The following is a 20,234-nucleotide window of genomic DNA, read 5'->3' as shown; positions in this document are numbered from 1 at the left end:
CAGACGGGCCGGCGGAGGGCGGCTCCTTCCTTGTGCAAAAGGAGGCCCTGCCCGCAAAGGCCGCAGCGCACCAGTCGCTGCCGCAGCCGCCGCAGCCGCCGCCCACCCCCTCCTCGCCAGCGCCGCTCCCGACCCCCGCACCGCCGTCCGACCCTGCTCCTCCGACCCCGTCGCTTCCCTCGCTGCCGCCGCCGCTCGAGCCGCCACCGGCACCGGTCCCGCAGCCAGCGCCGCCGCCGCCAGCCTCGCCGCAGCCAGCGCCGCCGCCACCAGCCTCGCCGCAGCCAGCGCCGCCGCCACCAGCCTCGCCGCTCCCCGCGCCGCCGCTGCCCGCGCCGCCGCTGCCCACACCGCCGCTGCCAGCCTCGCCGCTGCCAGCGCCGCCGCCCGCGGAAGCGGCTGCCATGGCAGACACAGAGGCGGTCGTGGAGACGCCGGCGCGGCAGTCGAACTCGACGTCTTTGCCTACGGCGCGGAGTCTCTCCGCCCACGCTCCACGCTCGCCCCGCGCGCTGCCTCTCTCTGAGAGCCGTTCTGACTTGTGTGTCCCTAGGCGCTCCGAAACTTGTCCTTGCCAGCGCGGAGCGGCGACGCGAAGCGGGTGGGCCACTCTCGCCCAGCACCTCCCCTCCCCTTCCTCCACCTTAAGGTACACTCTCTGAGCCCTTCTCCTTCGCTCATTGGCCCCCCTCCTCGCCCCACAGAGTCGGAAGGGTCCGGCCGGCGGCCGTGGCCGTGCTTCGGCGGCGAACAAGTCCCGGAGTCCCTCTTCCTCTGATGCCCCGGTGGCGGAAGCAGTGGCGGTGGAGGCGGTCGCCGCACCGGCTAGTGCTGTCGCAGTGGCTGCGCCGGCAGAGGCGGTGGGGTCACCAGCTCAGGTGGTGGCGGCACCAGCGGAGGCGGTGGCGGCACCAGCTGAGGTGGTGGCGGCACCAGCTGAGGTGGTGGCGGCGCCGGCGGAGGCTGTGGCGGTAGCGGCTGTGGCAGCGCCGGCTGTGGTGGCGCCGGCAGAGGCTGTGGCGGCGCCGGCAGAGGCTGTGGCGGCGCCTGCGGTGGCGGTTCCGGCGTCGTCTGCCGGGCGCGAAGCGCGCACCAAGGGGGGGAGGGAAGGGCGGGGGCACCGGGAGGGTGTGAAGCCGAGCAGCAGCCCGGCAGGAGGTGGAGTGCTTTCGTCGCCGCCGCCGCCGCCGCCTCCTCTCGCGCGGTCGCCGCCGCCGCCTGCTGAAGTGGGCGCGGCGGCGGGAGAGGAGCACGAGGAGCACGCGCGCGGCAAGGGAGCCGGCAAGGGGGGCCGAGAACGCAAAGGGGGCAAGGGCCGCAGCAAGGGGGGCGGGGAAGAGGTCGCGCTCCGGCTCAGGCGGAGGCCAAGGCGGAGGCGGCACCATCGGCGGCGGTGGCGGCGCCGGCAGAGGCGGTGGCCGCACCGGCAGACGTTGTGGTGGCGCCGGCGGAGGCTGTGGCAGACGTTGTGGCGGCGCCGGCGGAGGCTGTGGCAGCGCCGGCAGAGGCTGTGGCGGTAGCGGCGCCGGCGGAGGCTGTGGTTGCGCCGGCGGAGGCTGTGGCGGTAGCGGAGCCGGCGAGCACCTCTCTCCCTCCGGTTGCGCTGGAGAGCGCGAGCCCTACGGCGATCACCGTGCGGCGGCCCAGCGGGGCGGCGGCGACTGCTCGCCTCGCCGCGTGGCAAGCCGACACGCCCTCGGACACACTGCTCCTGCCGCGCGCCTCCGCCGCCACGGCCACGCTTGCCGGCTTGCCTGGCAGCACTCGCATCTGCTTTGGCACGGTGCTGGCCGGCGCGGCCGCAGCCGTGGGCGACGGGTGCTACGAGTCTGAGGCCGGAGGGGGCGGTGGCGGCAGCTGGGCGCCGTCTCCGCTCAACGCGTTGCTCGCCGGGGCAGTGGCGGGCATCGCGCTGCAGCTCTATCTCGCTGCGCGCGCCTTTGGCGTGCGAGCGCGCGCGCCGCAGGCGAACGGCAGCGCGGCGCGGGCGGGCAAGCCGAACGGGCGCAAGGGCACGCGCGCAGAGACGTCGGGCAAGGAGGCGCTTATGGGCGGGGACGCAGGCGGCGACGCTGGCGGGGCCGGCTTTGACGCAGAGGGCGAGCGCTCCTCGCTCGGCTGCTCGGCCCTCGCCGCAGCGGCCTCCGCCGCCACGGCCGAGTTTGACGCTTTGAGGAGCGAGACGGGCGGCGGCGGCGGCGGCGGCGGCGGCGGCGGCGGCGGTGGCGGTGGCGGCGGCGGTCCGTTTGACATCTCGTTTGACGACGGGTTCGAGCCAGGTTCGCCGCCGCCAGAGGGCTCCGCTGCTGTGAGAGTGTGAACAGCGTCTCTTCACACATACATCCGTGAACAGGCTCGCCGCCGCCAAAGGGCTCGGCGCTTCCGGCTGCGGCGCCGGCGACACCTGCGGAGCTGCCGCCGCCCACCCTCGCCTCGCCGCCATCGCGCCCTCTCGCCGCCGCGCCTGGCTTCGCACGCGGGTTTGGCTCTGCTCGCGTCTCGCCGGGCGCCGCCGCCGCAGCAGCATCCCCCGCTGGCGCGGCGTCGGGCACGGCCGCGGCCGAAGCCGCGTGCACATCCCCGGGCCGCAGCCGCGGTGCTGCCGGCGACGCGGTGGCGGAGGGCGTAGAGATCTTGCGGCACGACGGTCTCGTGGTGCGGCGCCGCGGGCGGGGGTGTGGTTGCGCATGCCCCCGTCGCCACTGCACGAGCGGTCGGTCTGTAGGTGCTCATCTCGCTCGCCGACCCCGGAGTCGTCGACGGGGCGTGCGTCGCGACTCTCTGCTACGGCAACGACGCGCCGACGCCCGTCGACAAGCTCAACGCCCAGGTAGCGCGGAGAGCGAGAGGCCGCCGAGAGACCGCCGAGATTCCTTCGAGGTGCGGCTGAGATCGCGCCGAGGTGCAGCCGAGGTGCAGCCGAGGTGCAGCCGAGGTGCGGCCGAGGTGCAGCCGAGGTGCAGCCGAGGTGCAGCCGAGGTGCAGCCGAGGTGCAGCCGAGGACAGCCGAATCTAGCCAAGAGCGTAGCCGAGATGTAGCCGATGGCGCTGTATACGATGCGAGGTGTGCGATCCCGCCGCCACCACGCCCACGCGCCCGCGGACGATGTAGTGAGCAACTGCATCTCGCGCCTCTCCCCAGGTGGCGGTGCCGAGGCACTTGCGGATGCAGCTCGGCCCGCCGTCGGCCACTGCGCTGCCGCCCGAGCCGCTTCCGGGCTACGGGCCAACGCTGCCGCCGATCACGCAGACGCTGCGGCTCGCGCAGCCGGGCGGGCCGCCGTACAAGCCGCTCAAGGTGCGGCTGAGGCTCACGTACGAGCGGGACGGCGTGCCGGTGGTGGAGGAGGCAACCATCGGGCCGGAGTCGTTTACGTAGCACGCGGCGGGCGGGCGCCTCGAGGCGGACGGTCGGTGAGCTCGTGTCTGCATAGGGCTGGCGCGGGGTACGTGGGACGCGCGCCGCGGGTGGGAGAGGGGGGGGGGGGGGGGGAAGTCCAGAGAGGGAAGGGTTGCCGGTTGGCTCTGCGAGCCCTTGAGAGGTAGTGAGAGGGCGCAAACACAGTGGGCGGCAGCCGTGCGTTTGCGCGCGGTGGCGGACCTCGTCGCATGGGAGGTGACGTCCAGCAAGGCGAAGTTCGACGCACGACGCCCCTTCTCGCTTCTGGCCAATTGATACGCGTGCGGGTGTAGGGGGCCCGGTCCCCCGACGAAGGGTCGAAGCTCTGGACGCCCGCGGCGCGTCTAGTTGGCGTAGCGAGCGTGTGTGTCGCTGCCCTCGGCTACCGGCGTAAATACAGCATAGGCTAGTTCCAATTCACTCTGACACACCCACGCTAATCTTGAAAACGCGTCCAACGGAGCTCCGTGTTGCTCCCACGTCCCAGCGGAATCCCCCGCGCTTCCTGCGGCCATGGCCGATGATACTAGTATGAGAGGTCATCTGGCTACCGCGAGCGCGACTCGACTCGCCGACGTCGTCCGATGATTGTGCCTCAAAGTCAGCCTCCGGAGGCTATCGTGGGGTCGAGCCGGCGGTAGCCGTGACATGTGGTTCCACCACCCCTCGCAGGCTTTGCCTCTGACCGCCACCGTTCCCAGGCTGCCTAATGGGATGGAAAGGAAGGCTGGGCGAGCGTATAGAAGCGTGTTCGACCTCGTCGTGGCAACCTGCACGGCAGCGCTGGTAGGCGCGATGAGCGTCGCGCCACCTGACCCAAGACGGGTCGCAGGCGTCGTACCGAGCGTGTCGAGACCGTGTCCTGATGTGATCTGCACGGGTGAGTCACGTCGGCGTCAAAGGAGCGACGTGCGACCTCTGTCAGGGCTTGATCTCCGATCTCAGCGGCGTCGAGTCGTCTCCGGCGCGCGACAAAGGTACATACCCAGGACGCGCAGAGGCAGCTGCGACCCCGCCGAGTGGACGGTAACACACCGCGCCACCTGCTGTGTATTACCGTCCACTCGGCGGGTTCGCAGCTGCCTCTGGAAAAGGCACCGAGATGTACCTTTTTGCGCAAATGGTCACATCAAGGTTTTGTAACGCGAGCTGCGCCACAGTCAAAATAGCTGCTGTGAGGGTGGCGTCTGGATCGGTGGCCTTGACAAATGCCCAGGCGTGTATGCCTCCCACAGAAGGGTTCGTGCGAGCGAGAGGCCGCTGGTGGATGCGTGTTGCGAAACGCGAGACCTTGAGCACTTGAGCACTGGATAGGGTCGGTTCCGCATGGTACGGGACCCCTCGATCGTCTCGCCCACCCTCACTGGTGTGTTCATCGGGGGGGGTCATAACAAACACGGTCGCGAGACCTCGACATCGACAGCGCTTGCTGTCGATTGCTCGCAGCGCACGATCGCATCGCCGGTGCTCGCGTCGACCTTGGCTGGGGACGCCAAAAACGACCACCACCGTGTGAAGGCATGTCCGTGAGCAACTCAGCAGTGTCGCAGCGTCTTTGACAGAGGAGAGAGGCAGACCAAGGACTGAGCGTGAGCGGCAGCCCGCCTCATTGCTGGCAGGGGGGGGACCCCGGGGGGGAAGGGAAGAGATTTTCTTGTTGAAGGCCAAGGTAGGCCCTAATCAATCCACCCCGAAAAATGGGGTCGTCGGTCATGCGCAGCTCAAGCGCGCTGTCGCTGCCCGAGTTGCGGTCACGTCCCCGAAATCTTCGCCGGCCCCGCCAGCTCGACCAACTCGACCGCGGAGAGGCTGGGCTTGGCCGGCGGCGCGACGCGTGGCCTGTGCTGCGGCCATCTCGGACGTTGAACTAGTTCTCGAGGTTCTCGAGGTGGATATCCTTTGGCCGCGTTGGGTAGCGAGGATTGGTGTAACCCGACTCCCGAGCCACGGAGGCGTGTTTTCTGACGGCCGACCGTCAGGTTCGGGGTTCTTACCGTCAGTGCACGGAGTTGCCCCTTCTCCGACTGCCCCGGCTAGTTCCCGAGGTCGTCGGGTGTAGCCGTGAACACGCGGTGTGAACTAGCTCAGCAAGGTGCGCCGAGCAGAGCGACTGCATCAGCCAGTCGGCGTCGGTCGGCGTGCCCGTGTTCATGATGTTCTCCCACATGCCGCAGCCTTCCGGGTCGGTGTTGGAGTAGTGCGGGTGGGTGGTGCACCCGTCCTCGGAGCGCTGCTCGACCAGGTTGCCCTGCGTCGCAGCAGCAGGTCTGAGCAGATAAGCTTGAGGGGTGTCTGAGATGTGCGTGTGATGAGATGATGAATAGCTCGCGACCCAGCGATGCGAGGCGTGGCGGGCGAGGCGGAGGGTGGAGGCGGAGCGGCGGGCCTTCAGGTTGTACACCGACTCGATCAGGTTGCCGGCGTCCTTCACCATGCCCTCGGCCGAGCGCCCGTTGGACATGAACTCGGCGAGCGAATCGCGGTCGTAGTCGACGTACATGACGTGCGAGCCGGTGAAGGAGGCGCCGTCGGGGTTGACGATGAACGGGTAAGACTCGTAGTACATCGGGCCGTACGACTCCGACTGGAAGACAATCCGCACCGTGCTGTCGTCCTTGAGCATGGCACCCATGCCATCGGGCACACCGACCAGCATGTAGCCATTGGACGGGAGGTACTCGCCCACGGTGAGGAGCACCTTAATGTCGCCGTACGGGTAGTTGACGTCGCCCGACTGGCCGTCGACCGGGTCCATCGCCGGGTCCGCGTACAGAATGTCAGTCGCCTCGCAGATGTGCTGCGTGTGCGAGCCGATGGGCTTGAAGTTGGTCATCATCTCGGCCATGACGGTCGCGGCGGGCGTGGTGTGGTCGGCCATGTGCAAGACATTCGTCATAAAATCGACCGCGGAACTCTGCGCGTTGAGGTACACTAGGAGGTCCATCGACTCAGGCGGGCACGAATCGGGCGTCGTCGGGGCCGACGCGAAGCCGTTGGTGGCAAAGGAGAGTGCGGCGATCATGGTGGTGACTATGCGGTACCTGCGCATCGGGTTGCGAGGGAAGGACTGGACACGCGCGGGCGGCGCGGGCGACGAGGCGGGCGTGAAGGTGCTTCATCACCCGATTCAGTGTGCGGCCGACGGAGCTTCAGGCTTCAGCGTGATAGCCGTTGGGGGTATAGTCACCACATGATGCCGACGGAGATTACGAATGGAGAAATTGTTTTCGCCTGAAAAGGGGCAAAACTCGCGGGCGAACGGGAGGAAGCCGGGGAAGACGATCTCGAGGAGGACCCAGCGATAATCCCGGCGTCAGCTGTCACGATGCACCCGAACGAAGGGGACCCCAGCGCCAACATCATCGGTGGAGGTACAAGTGTCCGAAGAGAGAGTGGACCTGAGCAACGATATGACTGGGCGGCAAATGATCGCAGTGGGCGTCAGAAGACTCGTCCTTGCGCGAGGAGAGCTCGATAGACTCGAGGGGCCAGGATATGCAGCGAGGAGGGCAGAGTTACGCCGAGAGGCGAGAGCAAGGGATCGGCAGGCAGCAGCGTCGTCGCAGAACGAGGCAGAGGGGAGCGAAGCGACAGAGGAAGAAGCGACAAGAGAGAGAACGACGAGAGTGGGAAGACCGCGAGGTGGCATGAAGGTTGCAGCGGAAGGGTCAAGGGACTGTGAAGGTAGATAGAAAGAGGCAGACGACCAAGGGTGGGCGACGGCTAGCGCACCACACCCCTCTTCTTAAAATCCCTGTGTGGTGGCGGCGTGCCGTCCTCCCATCCCTCCGCCTTGGGTTGTCTGTTATCTTTCTTTTTTTCGCGGGCGACATGTAAAGCGCTTTTCGTCAATCAACCTCTCGCTCTACGAGATTCACGAACAGCACCAGCGGAGGCTTGGCCTGTGCACGTTATAGATCATGTGCATGTCAATGTGCACGTGCATGTGCGTGTGCATGTTTACAGCATGTGGCACCAGGAGCAGTTTCGTGTTTCGGTACGGTGTGATCGTCGATTAAAGTCGATTAAAGTCGTGCGACGGAAGGGAGCTCAAGGCGGCGACGATGCCGGAGGCCCTCGGGAGGCACGTGAGCTTCTTGCTGTGAATGACAACTTGGAATGCAGCTGACTTATGCATGTGCAGCACATGCATGTGTGCATGTGCATGTTTGTGTATGTGGTGCGTGTGCGTGTTGGCGTGTGATGCAACAATACAGCGCTGTTACTCGCACCAACAATCATGACACAGTACAGCTGAACGCCCACGGGACGAACGGCCGGTTCATCGCAAGTTGCTGCAAAAGCACGGCAGCGGCGCGCACACAGCAGAAAGAACCTGTGGTGTTCACGCCAAAGCACCATGCATCAAGACTGGGCATCCGCCCCTGCCACTCCGCGCCGGCTCCCCCTTCGCCCACCCCCGCCCGTCCGGAACACGCATGCAAAATGCAACGCACCACTCGCCTGCCCGGTTACGCAACATACTTAACAGCGGGCGTCCCCGACCCCCCGCGCCTCGCACGCCGCCCTCAGCTCGGCCCGCGCCGCCTCGCCCGCGAGGTTTCGCCACCCTGTCATCTCCCTGTGGAAGGCCATGGTCGTGAGCTGCGGCAGCGCGCCCGCCCGCACCGCCGCCGCCAGCGCGCGGCAGCCCGCGTCGCCAATCTCGTTGCCGAAGACGTACAGCTGCTTCAGCTTGGGCAGCACCCCCGCACGCGTCGCGGCCTCCGCGATGGCCGCGCACCCCTCGTCGCCAATGGGGTTGTTCGCCATGGAGATCACCTCCACCTCGGCGCAGTAGGGGAGCACCCGCGCAAAGTTGACGCCGTCGCGCGGCTGCCAGCCCGCCAAGCTGAAGGTGAGCTTCGTCGCGCCGCCGAGCACCGAGATGATCGTCTCGTTGTACAGCCGCAGCACCAGCGGCAGGTCGGCCTTGGGCGAGGTGAACTTCTTCGTCGCCAGCAGCTCCGCCACCTGCTGCGGGTGGAGCGGCGCCGCGCGCGCCGCCTCGTCGCCGGTGCCCACGTCGTACAGCATCGGCCAGCAGTCGACGGCGTTGGGCTTGGCGACGTTCGCCCACGCCCGCTCGACCGTCGGCCAGCCCCGCGCGTCGTACGGCGCGACGGTGCCGGCGCAGCGCGCGGGCAGGTCGGTCACGAGGATGGCGAAGAGCTTCTGGTGCACGTACCAGATCTGCATCGACTCGAGCGCCGCGCGGAAGGCCGCCTCCTCGTCGGCCTTCCTCTCGATCGCGATGCTGCCGTCGGCCGCCTTCTGATGCTGGCAAATGCTCGCCCAGTCGAAGAAGAGGCCCACGCGCGCGGGGAGGGGCTGGTACGGAGGAATGGTTGGATCCACGTCCCAGGCTGGCTGCTGCCGCCGCAGCTTCCCGCCCTGAGCCTTGCGGATGAGGGCGGCGATGCGGACCAGCTGCTCGCCGCGCGGGTCGGGGTGGCTCACCTCGAGCCACGCGTGCGACACCGCGCCGACCGCGAGCGCGCCGTCCCACCCCGTTGGCAGCGCGCGCACCTCCTCCACGCCGAGGTACGCCTCCGGGTGCCGCCGCTCGAGCTCTTGCCGGCGAGGCAGCGCGAGCCGCTCGCGCTCGGCGTCGGTGGCGGCGGCCGCGAGGGCGTCGGCTCGCTCCAGCACCCACCTCGAGTCGAGCAGCCTGACGGGCGCCGGCTTGCCCTCGGCGGCCGGCTCGAGCAGCGTGTAGAGGCTGTCGGGCGTGATGTAACACTCGGGCGGCGGCACGTTGATCGGCGCCGGGACGTGGGGCATTGGTTGGTCCTGCTGCTCCTGCGGCTCGAGCTTGGACGTCGAAGAGCCGCAGGCGCCCATATTGCACGAGGAATACTGTCCCGTTTTGCTGTTCACAGCTAGAGACGGCCTCTGCGGCAAAGTCAGATGCAAACAGCAAACGGGAAGGCCTGCGCAGCCTCTAACTATTTCTGCTTTCTGCATGTGCATGTGCATGTGCATGTGCATGTGCATGTGCATGTGCATGTGTTTGTTATACCTTACGGCTCGCATGTGCATGTGCACGTATCTTTGAGAATATAGAGGGTCCCGCGCACTTCCATATTCGAGAATATCCTCGAGAATGTAGATGCCCTGGCCGGCTTTTCCCTCAAGAATATACGAGCTTTCCGCAGCCCTTGACCTTAGTAGTAAGTAGACCTCGAGTCCAAAGATATTCTTGAATATTCTTGACGTTACCGCTGCGTAATCTAAAACGGTCTTGACGAGAGAGCTCGAAACAGCTATTCCCCCCCTCAACAGTAGGTTTCGGGTCGATGCCGACTGAAATCTTTAAGTTTTGGAGGTTCTGAGCGGGTTTGGGAGCGACTTTTGGCCTCCGTCGACCTACGCGTGGTCAAGATATTCTCAATATTCGAGAATATTCTCGAGAATATAGAAGGCCCGGGGAGAATATAAGCAAAAGAATATAGATAGTCCTGCGCGAGAATAACGTGCACAAGCTAAAGCGGAGCACAGAGCAACCTGCAGGTGATCTAGATAGCCGTGTATGTCTCGCGCCTTGCGGGGGGGGAGCGAAAGGAGTAAACCCAAGAGCGCCACTCTTGGCGCGCCGCCACCTCCCAGACATAAGCCCCCAAACTTCCGAAGCTCCACAAGCTAGGGACGATTCCATGTTCACGTGGTGGTTGCCCAGCCTTCTCGCAGCCAGAGCCTCGACGCGCGCGTCCTGTCCCACCTCGGTCGGCGGTCCAACCACGACGTACAACGGCGTGTCGACCCGCTATTGGCTGCCAGAGGGCGTCGAGACGGAAATTGCAGCAAGGCAGAGCAAGCCAGGCATATACACCTTGACCTCGAGTGGACTCACATCAAACGCAAGGAGGAGGCGCGAGGCGTGTTGCCAGAGATTTGGGGGCTTGCTCCGTTGTCGACTGCATTACATAGGGGGCTCTCGACGTGTGCTCGCCCGGGCTCTCTCATCAAACGCATTTTGAACCGCATACACCATACTCTGCTTACTGGGGACCACGTATCGCTTACGTACTCTCGGCTCCAGCGAGTAGACAAGTGTTGCCATCAACAGAGTAGAAGGATCTGACCTCGGGGCCGATGTGACCAAGCGCTGGTAGCGTGGTTTTACCTCACATCCATGGTCTCACAGTGTGCCGGCAGTCGCCGAGCAGCGTGTCGCTCACACAAGCCGCAGCACAAGTGACTGTGCTCTGGAGGGCCGTCCACCTCCGGTCTGCCGTCCAGTTGTGAGTTGAGGGCGCGAGCCCATGAGCGCATGTGACAGAGCGTTTATGTAGGTACTTTTAGCTTACTGGGAGAAAAGGGAGAGGGGGTTGTGTTCTCTAGGCCCCTAAGGGCTCTCTTTATGTATGTAACTAGTGAGACGATTTAGGTTGTGGACGGCCTCATCATTGTGGGCATTAACAGCTTTTCTCGCTCCCCTCTTGTGCGTCTTGGTGAAGAGTCTCTCTCTCTCTCTCTCTCTCTCTCTCTCTCTCTCTCTCTCTCTCTCTCTCTCTCTCTCTGTGTGTGTGTGTGTGTGTGTGTGTGTGTGTGTGTGTGTGTGTGTGTGTGTGTGTGTGTGTGTGTGTGTGTGTGTGTGTGTGTGTGTGTGTGTGTGTGTGTGTGTGTGAGGTCACGTCACTGCATCCTCTGCCGGTTCCTCCCGCCCGTCGCCTCTTCTTTGTTCGAATGTTTTTCAAGAGCCCCGAAAGCTTATTTTTGGTCGGTTTTTGGTGCTAAAAATGTATGTATGTAACTAGTGAGACGATTTAGGTTTGGGGAGGGCGCGAGTGGGAGACTTTTCGGCGGGCGAAATGCGGCGGTTTGGATGCGTCCTCTTTGGAACGACCTGTGCGGGACGACCTGTGGCAGCGATCGATGCCGTCGCCGGACGCGGCGGCGAGGCACACGGGCGCCGGCGTGGCGCGTCGGCAGGCCCACCACGAGCGGATGCGCGACGAGCGCGCTCGGGAGGCGGCCGCGGGCAACGCGGAGCTTCCGCCGGAGGACGACGCGGTCGAGATGGCGAGCGCCGCCCACGTGCTGGACAGCGTGGCGGAGGTGGACCCAAACTACACCCTGCTGCGCAGCAAGGAGACGAAGGCGAAGCGCCGGAAGCGAAAGCGCGAGGATGCCAGGGCGGCGCTCAACGGCCACACTGTCCTGTCCACCGGATCGCGCCTCGAGATCTTCTGCGACAGTGAGCGGTGGTACCCTGCGACCGTCATGGCGCGGGAGGAGCACGGGGACGGACGGATCGTGCACGAGGTCGAGTACGACGGCTACTCAGATCGGCGGTCACCTGATGCATCTTGAGCAGCCCGACCTCTCCCCGGCGGGGATGGTGCTCACCGCGTTCGGCGACCTAGATACGCTCCGCGTGGCCATTGGCCTGAGCCGTGATGTCGAGGACTGCCGCGATACGGTCGGCTCACCCATACTGAGAGCCATCTTCCGCGTTGCCGACGCAATCGCGAGCGCACCCCTTCCACTTCTGAGGTGCGGCTTGGGCCAGCGTCTCTACAACTCGCGCGCGGCAACGTCGCGCTGCACCGCACGTGGCCGCCTTCTGCGGACACCTCAGAGCGATCGACCTGCTGCTCGAGCGGGGCTCCTCTCCGTCGAGCAGGAGGCACCCCTTTGGGTTCACGCCCTTGCATACCGCCGCCATCCGTGGGCACGAGAAGGCCCTCGGGCGGCTGCTTGCTGCGGGCGCCGACCCATCCATCCGGTGCTCGCGCGGGATGACGGCTCTGGACTGGGCTGACTTCTGGGGAGTGGAGGCGTGCACCCACGCGGCTGCTACGCAGCGGCTCGTCGACCGAAATGTGCAGAGCCTGCCCCTGAGAACACCCGTCGAGACCTGCCAGACTTGACACTTGTATTCTCTGTGTGTACTACTCCTTCCTTTGTATCTCTCTCTCTCTCTCTCTCTCCTTTGTCTAGTGCGTTCATCTACTCACACGACAACCCTCACTCACACACACACTCACAAATTTTTGTAACGTTCCGGCTCTGTTCTCTGCGCCGCAGAGTCTCTGGGGGAGAGGGTCGAGAGTCTTTTCGCCGCAGATAAACTTCGTTATACACGTCTGCCGCGTATTACACACATGCGCACACCACGGCGCGTTCTGCCGCGCATTATACACACCATGCGCATTGAAGCCGCGCAGTGTGCAGGGCGCCAGTGGCTCCTAGTTGACTATTCTGACAGTGATGGCCACTGCTGCCGCGCCCTCTCCGACCGGCACGCCCGCGCTCAGCCTGCGCTGCGGCCCGCGAGGCTCAGTTCTGCCTGCTGAGCACCACCTCGACTGAGCGCCACGAGAGCGGAGGCTTGACCAAGAACGTAGCCCGGTCGCCCTGGCTGACGTAGTCTGCGCCGTGAAAGCTCGTTCCGAAGCGGCGCAGCATTCGCTTCGTCGGCGCCGAAAACGTGATGTCTAGCTTGCCTGCTGCAGCGCCCGAGCCGTACGCGACAGTGTCGTCGAGCGAGATGACGCCTTGGAGCAGGAGTCGCATTGTACGAGCCGTCTCCACCGTCAGGCGGATGGTCTGCGTGCCCAGCATTGGCAGCCATAGAGTATGCTCGTAGCACGCTCCAACCGGCGGGCGGTCCGGTCGTGCAAAGCTGCTGAGCCGCGCCGCCAGCTGCGACGGCGGCTGCCACGACAGCGGCAGGCGGCTCTCGAGAGGAGGAGGCTCAGAAGGCTCTCGGCGGTTCTCGAGAGGAGGAGGCTCAGAAGGCTCTCGAAGCGGCCTGAGCGGGCGGCCGGAGAGGAGCAGAAGGAGGACTCGCACGAACGGGACCATCGGAGGGCGCGAAAGGGCGCGGCAAAGCGGCCGCGGCGTCGCTTGGACGGCTTTCGGAAGTGACTCGGAAAAAGAAAAACCAGCATTTCTCCTCCTTCCACTTTTCTATCTCTATACGACATACATACTACATACCTTACGGCTTTACTTGCCCCTGTCCCCTCAGGCAGAACCGGGCTCAAAAGAAAGGAACAACGGTACATGACACATCTCTCTGCGGTTGGGCGTTTGCTTTAGTTATATCCCTGACTTACAGCCTTACAACGCCGTTGTTTGCGTGACTCTGCGGGCATCAGTCGGAACCCACCGCCCGCCGGTCTGCCCAGCGCGGCGTCGCCCTAGCCCTAAGTAGCCGTGGAGCGCGCGGGACGGGGGCGGGGACGGGCGGCCTTTGCCAGCAGCACCGGACTCCTCTCGGAATCACAGCCTCTCAGAAGCCAAAGCCGAGCGATGGCTTCGCCTCGCCGTTCGCCTCTCGTTCGGCGATCCGTTCCGCCTGCTTGTTGACGTACTGCACCTCGTATTTTGGCTTCTTGCCGCCCGAGGAGGCGACGGCCGTCTTTGCCTCGGCCGCCTTGGCAGCCTTGGCCTCGGCGGAGGCGAGCTTTGCCGCCTCGGCCTTTGCTGCCCTGTCCGCCTTGGCCTGCGCGATCTTGGCGAGGCGAGCCGCCTCGGCCACCTGCGCCGCCTCGGCCTCGGCCGCCGCCTGTGCCTCCTGCGCCGCGACCTTCTGCTGGTATGCCTTCTTCTGCGCAGCGATCTGCGCTTGCCTCGCAATCTCCTTCTCAGCAAAGTCGTCGATCGAGTCGGCGAGGAGGAGCGGCATGCGCCACTCGACGACCGCGGGCGCCGGCTGCGTCGCGACGACAGGAGGCGGCGAGAGCAAGAGGCCGTGCGAGGAGGCGACAAGAGCGAGCATTTTCGTGGTGTGGTGTACTTGTTACGTGAAAACCCGCTGGGACCCGGACGCCAGCACACTGGTGGTGCCGGCGTTGCACCTCCACACCGAAGGCTAGCTCAAAAAAATAAAACGGAAAGCCCAAAGACATACACACTCGCCGAACCCGACTCATGACCTCGGCTTCCCCGGGGAATTCGATCGCGAGATCGCCATTGTGATTTGCGCCGCCGAGCGTGACTCATCGAAGTCGGCGATCGGCTCCTCGCACCAAGTCGTTGCTTGAGCGCTTCAACCTCAAAAACTTGCCCCTCCTCCGTGGTGCACGTCCTGCTGAGGGATATCTGCACCCCGCCAGCGGCAGCGCGCGACTCGGCACTCGACTCGCCCCCACTCGGCCCCACTCGCGTCCGAACACTCCACGCCGCCCCCACACACGCGACACGGCACACGCACACGATCCGGGGGGCAGAGACAATAACAGCTAGCGCAACAAGAGTCCTCTCACAGCAGCGCATCAAAGTAGAACGAGTCGCCGCGGCGGGCGAGCTCTGCAGCCTCGAGCTGAGCAGCAGAATCCTCGGAGTCGTTGTTCATGTTGTCCTTGGTGATGTCGACGACCGTGGACACGTCCACGGCGGAAGACCGTGCGATTGTGGTCTGCGAAGCGGGCAGGAGGGACCTTGGTAGATACTAGACGCGGAGGTCGAGGGAGCTACGACGATCAGCCGGTGCCGCCGTTGCGTCCGAGAGCCTGTTGAGGACTGCGTCCGAGACGTCGCTCGCCCGCCTCGGCGGCAAACGTTCTCCGAACGCAGCCGCGGTCAGCGTCTCGATTTGCACGAGGAGGGCCTTTTGCTGCTCGAGGTCGGCCTTTTGGCGGGCCTGCACCGATAGTGTGAGGGCGCCGAGCGCCGCCTCCGTCCTCTCTAGCGACCGCTGCAGCGCGTCTAGCTTTTGGGCAAAACCTGTGTCCGCTTCGCGTACCGCCCGCCCCACCGCCGCCTCGATGTCGTGGGCGCTCAGCGGCGCCGGCAACTCTCGGAGGGCATTGCGCACTGCCGTCTCCAGCATCTCGTTTTCCGGCTTGCGCACTGCCGTCTCCAGCATCTCTTTTTCCGGCTTGGGAGAGTGCTCCAATGGCTTGTTCACTGGCTGAACCCGCTGAATCTGCTGCTGCGCCATGCCGAGGAGGGCGCGCGCCATGAAGGCAACCCCGTCCCGGCTGGGCGGCGGCGGCGCTTTGGCTTCAACAAGTGTGCCTTCACCGTCAAGGCGCTTGGAGCGCTCCTTCAAGCGTGTGATCAGAGCTTGGCTGCGCAAAAGGGCAGCCTGTTGGTCGCTCGCCTCTCTCTCCGCCTTTGCGATCGCCGCATCGACTCCCACCGCCTCCATGGTTGGAGGCCCGGCCGTACCCCCCACAGCGCACAGGAGGGGATGACCACAAAAACCGCCGAAAAGTCGGTGTATTCTTTTTTGGCTCTAAAATTCTTTTTTGCTTCGCAGCAGCAGCGAGCGAGCTCCTGCGTCGCGTTTTGCCGACGCAGTGTGGACGCGCGCCGCCCAGCGGCGAGCGAGCGTGCTCGGAGCTGGGTCGGCGCGCGCGCGGGCGGACGGCGCCTGTAAACAGACAGCCGTGCAGCCCACTCATTCAAAAGCACTCTGCCCAGTAGGGGCAAATAAATAAATACAACGGACATCCCAAGCTAGGGCCTAGGGCTGGGTCGAGGACAGACACGTCCCCACCTTTGCAGGATTTTGCAAAAGCGAGGGGGGAGGGCGCATCGCGGCGCGGAGAGGGCTGGGCACAGGGCACAGGGGATCTCTCTCGCATAGGATATGCACTCGGCGGCACGAGGGCAAGGCTGGGCGTCCTATGTTTGTGCTCCCCCCCGACTCCCCCCCGGACCCCTCGCTCTCGGGCACGAACCATCTGACCACTCATCGACGGGGCTTGGCGAGCGGCCGCGCTGCGGGGCAGGGCTGGTGAGAATGGGCTCTGGCCACTCGCCCGTGCGGCTGTAACCGCGCATCAGCCGAACGGAGGCCTCGACCGCCCCTCGCGGCAAGCTCTCGAGCATCTCGAGCAGCTCGCCCGCCGCCAGTAGGGGCAAAAAAGAAAGAAAGAAAACGGACAACCCAAGGGAGGCAAATGGAAGTCCGACTTCCCACCAAAATTCTTTTCTTCGAGGCGCGGTGCTTAATTCTTTTCTTCGCGATGTCCACCCCGCCGCGCCGCCGCTCGCGCCGCCTCGCCTCCGCCGCGGCCGCCGCGCCCTCGCCGTACGCGCCGCCGCCCGCCCGGCTCCTCGACCTCCCCAGGGAGCTCCTCGAGCGCGTCCTCTCCCGCTTCAACAGCCCCATCGACATCGCTCGCGCCGCGGCCGTCTCGCTCCTCTTTCACTCGCTCGCGGAGCAAGGCATCCGCTTGTGGGCGCAAGAGCGCGGCTTCGAGCTGCCGCCGCCGCCAGCGGGCGAGAGCTGCGCCGTGCGCTGGCTGTGCTTGTCGGCGCTGCTGCACGAGTCCAACCCGCCGGCGAGGGCGGCGGCAGGCGAACGGCACAGCGTCTTCATCGACGGCGAGGGGCGGCTCTCGTCGTGCGGGTCAGCGGCAACGGAGGGCGAGGAGGAGGACGACGAGGACGAGGAGGAATCTCCAGGCCTTCTCGGCCACGGCGAGGGCGTGACGCGGCTCAACACTCCGACCCGCCTCCCGTCAACGCTGGGTGACGAGCGCGCCGTGAGCGTGTCGGCTGGATCCGACAACAGCCTCGCCATCACCGCCGACGGCAGCGTCTGGAGCTGGGGCGGTGGCTACGGTGGCCAGCTGGGCCACGGCGACCAGCAGGACCAGTGGCAGCCCAAAAAGATCGAGGCCTTGGAGGGCCGGCGCGTCGTCGCTGTGTCGGCTGGAGGCAACCACAGCCTCGTCCTCACCGCCGACGGCGCCGTCTGGAGCTGGGGCTTTGGAGTCTATGGCAAGCTGGGCCACGGCGACGAGCAGGACCAGCTGCTGCCCAAGAAGGTCGAGGCCTTTGCTGGGCAGTGCATCGTCGCTGTGTCGGCTGGAGGCAACCACAGCCTCGTCCTCACCGCCGACGGCGCCGTCTGGGGCTGGGGCGATGGATGGCAAGGCAAGCTGGGCCACGGCGACCAGCAGCGCCAGCTGCTGCCGAAGAAGGTCGAGGCCTTTGCTGGCCAGCGCGTCGTCGCCGTGTCGGCTGGATCCGACCACAGCCTCGCCATCACCGCCGACGGCGCCGTCTGGGGCTGGGGCGATGGATGGCAAGGCAAGCTGGGCCACGGCGACGAGCAGAACCAGCTGCTGCCCAAGAAAGTCGAGGCCTTTGCAGGGCGGCGCGCTGTCACCGTGTCGGCGGGAGATTTGCACAGCCTCGCCATCACCGCCGACGGCAGCGTTTGGAGCTGGGGCGATGGATGGCAAGGCAAGCTGGGCCACGGCGACGAGCAGAACCAGCTGCTGCCCAAGAAGGTCGAGGCTTTCGCTGGGCGGCGCGTCGTCGCTGTGTCAGCTGGAGTCTACCACAGCCTCGCCCTCGCCGCCGACGACGCTGTTTATGCTTGGGGACTGGGCGAAAGCGGCTGCCTGGGCCACGGAGAGGACCTGTCGAACCAGCTGGAGCTGTTGCCCAAGAAGATCGAGGCGTGGGCGCCGGGGCAGTGAGAGGGTTTGCCCGTGAGCTCCGTCGATCTCTTCTATAGTGTGTTGAGCAGCGAAAAAAGGCAATTCTGATGCGCGCTCCCGCGGGCCGCACAGCGCGCGCACACACTACGCTCTCTCCTCTGAGTCTGACCTCTCTCTCTCTGGACGTACAGCTCTTGTACAGCAGCAACACCACACGCACCGCCGAGCACGTCGAGCACCACGCCCGCGCCCTGGATCGGCGGCGGGTTCTGAAGGCAAACTATCAGTTTTGAAGACTGAGGTGTCACCGATCTGACGCGTCGCAGGCGGGCCGGGCCGACTCTGTGAGTGCCGCCTGGATGAGGCTGTAAAAGGCCATCCCTCCGCCGTTGGCCTACAGGGCGCCCGGGCGGCGGTGAGGCGTGTGCGGGGTTGAGCCGTGCGCCGCACCGCCGCGCCGCTCACGAGGAAAGCACGCGTCAGCCCTGCGCCGAGCCCCGCGTACCTGCGGCGGCCGAGGTCTCGCCGCTGTGGAGGCGCTGCTGCCCCGGGGGGGGGGGAGGGAAGGGGCGGGGCGGGGATCCGGGCCAAGGGGAGCGGGGCGGCGGGGGGCCGGCCCTCTCACCAGCCCGCGATGCCTCTCTCCGAGTAGATGCGGCCGAGCTGCGCCACGACGCTGGTGGAGCCGCCTCCAGCCTGAGAGGGAGAAGGAGAGGAAGAAGGAGAAGGAGAGGGACAAGGAGAAGGAGAGGGAGAGGCGGGAGGGGGTTGGCGTGCGAGCGGCGGGCACGGGAGGGCGCGCCCCCGCCCTCGCGGCGGGAGGCGGCTCGCCTGGATGCACGACTTTGCAGTGTCGAGAGGGAAGGCCGCCGCCCACGCCAGCACGGAGCAGCCGCCGCCTCCGACAAAGCTGGCCGCGAGGGGCGGCAGGCGGGAGCGGAGCGGCGCGCTCGCCTCAAAGGCGGCCCAGAAGAGGCCGATCATCGCGGCGTTGCGGAAGACCGTGCTCGAGAGGCCTCGCAGCAGCAGCGGCAGCGACCACGCGCTCTGCAGCTGCAGCCGCGTCTTGACCAGCTCCGCGGGAGTCTCGAGGCAGCCGCGCATCGCGCCTCCCACCGCCCCGCCGAGGAGGGCGGCGGCGAGCGGCCGCTCCTCCAGCAGCCCGTGCGCGCGCAGCCAGGAGCGCGTCGCCTCGTAGCCGACAAAGGGCACCTGCCACGGCCGGCGGGAGCGGGGTGAGAGGGTGCAAGAGGCGGCCTGACGGTGCAAGCAGCGAGCAGCGCGCCGCACGAAACACGATCGACGCGGCGGTGGCCGGCCCGACGCCACGATAGAGGGACAGCAGGCCGCCGACCGAGGCGCTCCCAGCCTTGGCTGCGCCGCCCGACTGCAGCCTCACCTTGATTGTGTCAAACGGATGCGAGATGGCCGCGGCGGCGAAGCCGTACCCGGCGCCTCCGACGAGGCCGCGGAGCAGCGGCCCAACCACGGTGTCGTGCGGCTGGGCGTCCTGGGCGGCATCCGCGGGCTGGAGGAGGAAGAGAGGGAGCAGGAGCGGCCTGGAGCGGGAGAGCATGTGCGTTTTTGCTGGCGAGCGAGGAGCGCGCGACTGCGAAAAGAAAGGTATAATTTTTTTGCCGGGTTGCCCGGCCGGGTTGCTGCGCAAATCTCGCGCTGCGCTAGGCCCAGAGCGAGTTCGCGCTGCGCTAGGCTCAGACGGCGTGCGTGCGCGGGCCGCCGGGGTGAGGACCACCCCACCTTCCCACCACGCCCACCTCCTTCGGGCTCGGCAGCTTGTCGGGCTCTACCTCAGCCCTCAGCCGAAGCTGGGGCCGGTCCCGTAGGCCGTCCGTAGAGCCGAGAGAGCCCCCGCGTCCCGATGAGCGATGAATTCGCGGGGTCGGCGCCGTCGGCGGTCCCCGTCCCGGGGGGGCGGGGGGCTCGCGGGGGCGGGGGTGGCGTGCGGGAGCGCAGCATTCCCAGCCCTTGAGGGCGGGTTTCGATTAGTAGAACAGTCCCTTGTGTCGCTGGTGCGCTTGGTCCTTCTTTGAAGCTATTTATACACCCTCACGCTGGAAGTGGCGAATCGATGCGAGCGCGCCGCGTGCTCCACGCGCGGCGCGCTCGTATCGACTTGGAGTCCAACGCGCGCAGCGGGCGGGTAGCACCTCGGGAGCTCGCTCTACCCGGGATGCGGAGAACTGCCCACAGGAGCGAGAATGTTCGCCGGCGAGAATCTATCTGCCGCGTCTGGCGTCTGGCGCAAAAGGTCGCGCAGTCGTCCGCACCTGCGGAGGCCGCCGCAACTGGCTAAGGTGTGGGTGTGGGTGGGTGTGTGTGGGCGGTGAGGGCGGCGGCTAGAGGGCGAGGGGCGAGGGGGGGGGGAGGGCCACCCTGAGTCGGGCGGGGAACTGCCGGCCCACCGGTGGCGGGGGGGTTCAAAAAAAGCCGCCATACTCGGCGGGGGGGGGAGCGAG

The 20,234-nt window shown here is 66.2% G+C and overlaps 7 protein-coding genes across 7 annotated transcripts; 1 reads left to right on the top strand and 6 right to left on the bottom strand.

Moving 5' to 3' along the window:
* Positions 1-825: 825 nt before the first annotated feature.
* Positions 826-2,253, bottom strand: EMIHUDRAFT_316081 (hypothetical protein; the record flags this gene model as incomplete). The annotated part of the gene is made up of 2 exons (XM_005772238.1): positions 826-1,191; positions 2,185-2,253. 2 exons carry the CDS (start codon positions 2,251-2,253, stop codon positions 826-828), a joined length of 435 nt encoding a protein of 144 aa, XP_005772295.1.
* Positions 2,254-4,001: 1,748 nt separating this feature from the next.
* On the bottom strand, positions 4,002-6,763 carry EMIHUDRAFT_458652 (hypothetical protein; the record flags this gene model as incomplete). The annotated part of the gene is made up of 8 exons (XM_005772237.1): positions 4,002-4,106; positions 4,499-4,600; positions 4,810-4,883; positions 4,978-5,012; positions 5,156-5,239; positions 5,470-5,648; positions 5,733-6,441; positions 6,696-6,763. 8 exons carry the CDS (start codon positions 6,761-6,763, stop codon positions 4,002-4,004), a joined length of 1,356 nt encoding a protein of 451 aa, XP_005772294.1.
* A 4,515-nt stretch (positions 6,764-11,278) lies between these two features.
* Positions 11,279-12,276, top strand: EMIHUDRAFT_117795 (hypothetical protein; the record flags this gene model as incomplete). The annotated part of the gene is made up of 2 exons (XM_005772236.1): positions 11,279-11,697; positions 12,030-12,276. 2 exons carry the CDS (start codon positions 11,279-11,281, stop codon positions 12,274-12,276), a joined length of 666 nt encoding a protein of 221 aa, XP_005772293.1.
* Positions 12,277-12,685: 409 nt separating this feature from the next.
* On the bottom strand, positions 12,686-13,213 carry EMIHUDRAFT_242482 (hypothetical protein; the record flags this gene model as incomplete). Its single annotated transcript, XM_005772235.1, has 1 exon — positions 12,686-13,213. The coding sequence occupies one exon, from the start codon at positions 13,211-13,213 to the stop codon at positions 12,686-12,688; it is 528 nt and encodes a 175-aa protein (XP_005772292.1).
* A 166-nt stretch (positions 13,214-13,379) lies between these two features.
* Positions 13,380-14,244, bottom strand: EMIHUDRAFT_424794 (hypothetical protein). Its single transcript, XM_005772234.1, has one exon. The coding sequence runs from the start codon at positions 14,130-14,132 to the stop codon at positions 13,644-13,646; it is 489 nt and encodes a 162-aa protein (XP_005772291.1). The 5' UTR covers positions 14,133-14,244; the 3' UTR covers positions 13,380-13,643.
* A 371-nt stretch (positions 14,245-14,615) lies between these two features.
* Positions 14,616-15,296, bottom strand: EMIHUDRAFT_316078 (hypothetical protein; the record flags this gene model as incomplete). The annotated part of the gene is made up of 2 exons (XM_005772233.1): positions 14,616-14,771; positions 14,877-15,296. 2 exons carry the CDS (start codon positions 15,294-15,296, stop codon positions 14,616-14,618), a joined length of 576 nt encoding a protein of 191 aa, XP_005772290.1.
* Positions 15,297-18,061: 2,765 nt separating this feature from the next.
* On the bottom strand, positions 18,062-19,333 carry EMIHUDRAFT_242478 (hypothetical protein; the record flags this gene model as incomplete). The annotated part of the gene is made up of 5 exons (XM_005772232.1): positions 18,062-18,151; positions 18,223-18,262; positions 18,383-18,433; positions 18,602-18,969; positions 19,055-19,333. The coding sequence occupies 5 exons, from the start codon at positions 19,331-19,333 to the stop codon at positions 18,062-18,064; spliced, it is 828 nt and encodes a 275-aa protein (XP_005772289.1).
* Between the last annotated feature and the right edge of the window lie 901 nt (positions 19,334-20,234).

Source organism: Emiliania huxleyi (assembly GCF_000372725.1).
Source record: "Emiliania huxleyi CCMP1516 unplaced genomic scaffold EMIHUscaffold_361, whole genome shotgun sequence".
In the NCBI taxonomy this organism is placed as follows: domain Eukaryota; phylum Haptophyta; order Isochrysidales; family Noelaerhabdaceae; genus Emiliania; species Emiliania huxleyi.
Note: the sequence above shows the minus strand (reverse complement) of the source record. Positions and strands in the feature narration are given on the sequence as shown.

Excerpts from the sequence above, each read along its gene's own strand:
- EMIHUDRAFT_424794 (XM_005772234.1), bottom strand. The coding sequence starts at position 14,132 with ATGCTCGCTCTTGTCGCCTCCTCGCACGGCCTCTTGCTCTCGCCGCCT.